Here is a 3,010-nt window from a genome sequence, read left to right on the forward strand (position 1 = left end):
CACTCAACAGGAAGTGAGAGAAACACTTTTGTGAACAAGTTTTATTTGTTTCTTTAAAGATAATTAATGTGCCTGGCTCAGTGGTGAAAAAGGTGGGGATCATCAGATGATAATGTACTTATGCTCATCACATTTCTGTTACCATATAAGTGTCTCCATTTGATCAATGTCTGTTTGGTTAAATGCCAATCTGTCTCTTTGTTTTTTTAGTTTAGTTTTGTTATTGGTTTTGGGTTATTCTCATTAGCTCACATAAACGCACACACACTAGACCAGAACACCTCTCTTTGTGTGAGGCTATGTGGAGATGTTGGACAGAATTGATTGGCTTACTATAATGTATTACCCAGTTTACCTTCATGAAAAAATTAGGCAACTGGCCGTATAGCGACAGTAAGAAAGAGTAAAGAAAAAGTGTTTGAACATAAGTCCTAATACAAAATGTTGGTTGCATTGTCTTCCCTATGAAACATTTGCACACCAGATTCTTTAAAATATTTAAAATGTTTACATCAGCAGTCTTCTATTGTTGCTACATTTCACATTACGCCCCAAAATTAAATCATGAGGAAGTCAGCATACTGTTTTTAAACCCACCTCACGTGGACACATTTGCTGGGTATCATTTGTTTAACCTTGTACATCAGAACAATAGGCCTCTGTCGAACATGTAACAAAAGACAGCTGAAACAAATCTAGCAGATCAATTAAAAGCTTTATTTCTTTCCATTACATGTTTTGAAACAGCCAACTTCACATTACAGCCGACACAGACAGCGACCAACGCAGCACTGACCCACTAACTGACATCAGGAAGGATTCAGTGTGTGCGTGGCTGTGTGTGTGTCTGTCTGTGTGTGTCTGTGTGTTTTGTGTGCGTGCGTGTGTGTGCCCTTGCGCCATCACTAGATCTTTGAAGATAAAACATGGCTGTGAGCCAGTGCAGTTTTGGCTGGGAAATGAAGAGTGAGACTAAATCATTAATCATAATTTCAAGAGTGAATTGAAAGTAAAAGCAGGATAGGAGTGTCAGATTGACAAATCATTTTCTATCAGATTCAGACTCAGGTCATTATTTGTTCTCGTATTATTTTAATTCATCTGGAAGTGGAAGTGAGCGCTTTTAGGGAGGCCTCAGGGTCCGCAAAGGTCTTCAGAGCAGCAGGTTGTGAAGATATCATCATCTCCACAAAGCTCCTCGCAAGTTCGACGAAGTTCTTCTCCTGTCGACAAAATAAAAAATGTACAATGAGTTTACAATCCATGTGTCATCGAACCAGATAAAAATGGCTTCTCTAAAAATGCCAAACAAACATGATAAAACATACACATGAGGTATAAAGTACAGAAAGAGCTTAAGTACCGTGCTCCATGGTCTTGCAGTACTGAGAGGATGCCGGGCAAACTGTCTCCGCCTTACAGTTCACGTCTCCTTCGCAGGTGAAGCATGTGAGTGAGAGCACTGACGGGAAAAGACAAAAGCAATTAGAATTACTTACTACAATAGTATGACGTTTTAAAGACAACATTATGTTAAGTTAGTGGTAGTACAGCATAGCCTTTCACAAGATAACACACGGTATAATGTACGTCGACACTCAGGTAATTCAAGATTCAAGGCTTTTATTGTCTTTCGTACATAGTTACAGTGTAGTTATGTCGATGGAAATCTTAGGTCCCAGGCTCCCCCAAATAGTGCAACACAATAAAACAGAATAGAAGTAGTGCCATAAGAGTCAAGTGATACATAATTTCTAAGTTACAAACAGGTGAATGTTACAAATGATGTATCACTTGTATATAGACTCTTATGGCACTAATAGGTAATCAGCATCAGTGATCAAATAAAATGCTTCCATTATAGATTAAATGTTTTTACTTCATATTTGATATTTCCTTTATAAATACGATGCTTTAATATAATTATAATTGGAATATGGCTCACCTTGAGCGGTAGACAGCAGGAGCACCAGCGTTAGCAACAGGACCTTCATGTTGGCAGATGGTATGCGGACAAACCTCTTGCACTCACACTTTTATACTGCCATTCCACATACCAGTCTTTTATTTAGTTGGGCACTTCCTTGTAAATGGTGTTCCTTTCCTCTAAATGGGTTTTCATGTAAGCTCTATTGTCTCCATTGAAAGGTGAAACCAAAAAAAACAAATAGGTATTTTATTTCTGATGGACAAGGTGTAGCAGGAAGATCAGCCCGCCACTTCTTTTATTGAAAATGCTGGTTGTAAACTTTGAATTTCTGAAATGAGCTTTATGTCTGACTTGTGAGTTTTTATATTGTATCAAATTAAACTAGACGATGTCATATATTTCAGCAAAGCAGCCTTTACTGTCCATTCTGTAAAAGCATCAGAGGCCTTATTTTGTCCTGCATTTTATTGAACAACAGTTCAATTATTATTATTTCTAAAGGATTGGAAGTGGACAATTTGAATCTATCAATCGATTCAAACCAAACAGCCTGCGGGGTTTGGCTGTGAAAACAGAAAATCTAAAATAACTTTGTGGAAACTCCCCTCCTAAGTACTTCCAGTTCAGCTGTGCCAGGAGCCTAATGCTAATGACAACATGTCAACTGACACCAAATTAAAAGAGAACATGGTGATAAATGGCAGGCACACTATTTAATTAACTTTAAACATTCCAGGTAAAGGTGTTCATACTGAGTTGGAAACATGAGAATTGTATTAATCCCTACTTGTTTAAAGCTCTGATGCTGTAGGAATATCCTCACATGAGTATATTTTTGCTTTAAAGTTTTTGTATTATTTTTTTTATTCAAAGTTCGAATGTGGGATGTATAATTAAAATGGAAAAAAACTACATTCACACACTGTATGGTGTCGACGTGGTTCTGAGGCTGACTACTACCTGAAGCTGTCCTTTAGTAACATCTGTTGGCAACAGTGGTGTAGTGCAAGTCTGTGTCTGTCTGTCTGTCTGTCTGTCTGTCTGTCTGTCTGTCTGTCTGTCTGTCTGTCTGTCTGTCTG

General features: G+C 37.9%; 1 protein-coding gene across 1 annotated transcript; it reads right to left on the reverse strand.

Annotated features, from left to right (window-relative positions):
* Window positions 1–696: 696 nt before the first annotated feature.
* LOC104949200 (lymphocyte antigen 6 family member D) lies at window positions 697–2,053 on the reverse strand. The gene is made up of 3 exons (XM_010775505.1): window positions 1,946–2,053; window positions 1,364–1,462; window positions 697–1,223 (listed from the first exon to the last, which is right to left on the reverse strand). The coding sequence occupies exons 1-3, from the start codon at window positions 1,992–1,994 to the stop codon at window positions 1,135–1,137; spliced, it is 237 nt and encodes a 78-aa protein (XP_010773807.1). The 5' UTR covers window positions 1,995–2,053; the 3' UTR covers window positions 697–1,134.
* Window positions 2,054–3,010: the final 957 nt, after the last annotated feature.

Source organism: Notothenia coriiceps, unplaced genomic scaffold (genome assembly GCF_000735185.1).
Source record: "Notothenia coriiceps isolate Sejong01 unplaced genomic scaffold, NC01 NC01_scaffold00015796, whole genome shotgun sequence".
Taxonomy (NCBI): Eukaryota; Metazoa; Chordata; class Actinopteri; order Perciformes; family Nototheniidae; genus Notothenia; species Notothenia coriiceps.

Excerpts from the sequence above, each read along its gene's own strand:
- LOC104949200 (XM_010775505.1), bottom strand. The coding sequence starts at position 1,994 with ATGAAGGTCCTGTTGCTAACGCTGGTGCTCCTGCTGTCTACCGCTCAA. Across the intron at positions 1,463-1,945 it reads CCTGCTGTCTACCGCTCAAG|TGCTCTCACTCACATGCTTC; the intron begins GTGAGCCATATT and ends TTTTCCCGTCAG. Across the intron at positions 1,224-1,363 it reads CTGCAAGACCATGGAGCACG|GAGAAGAACTTCGTCGAACT; the intron begins GTACTTAAGCTC and ends TTTTGTCGACAG.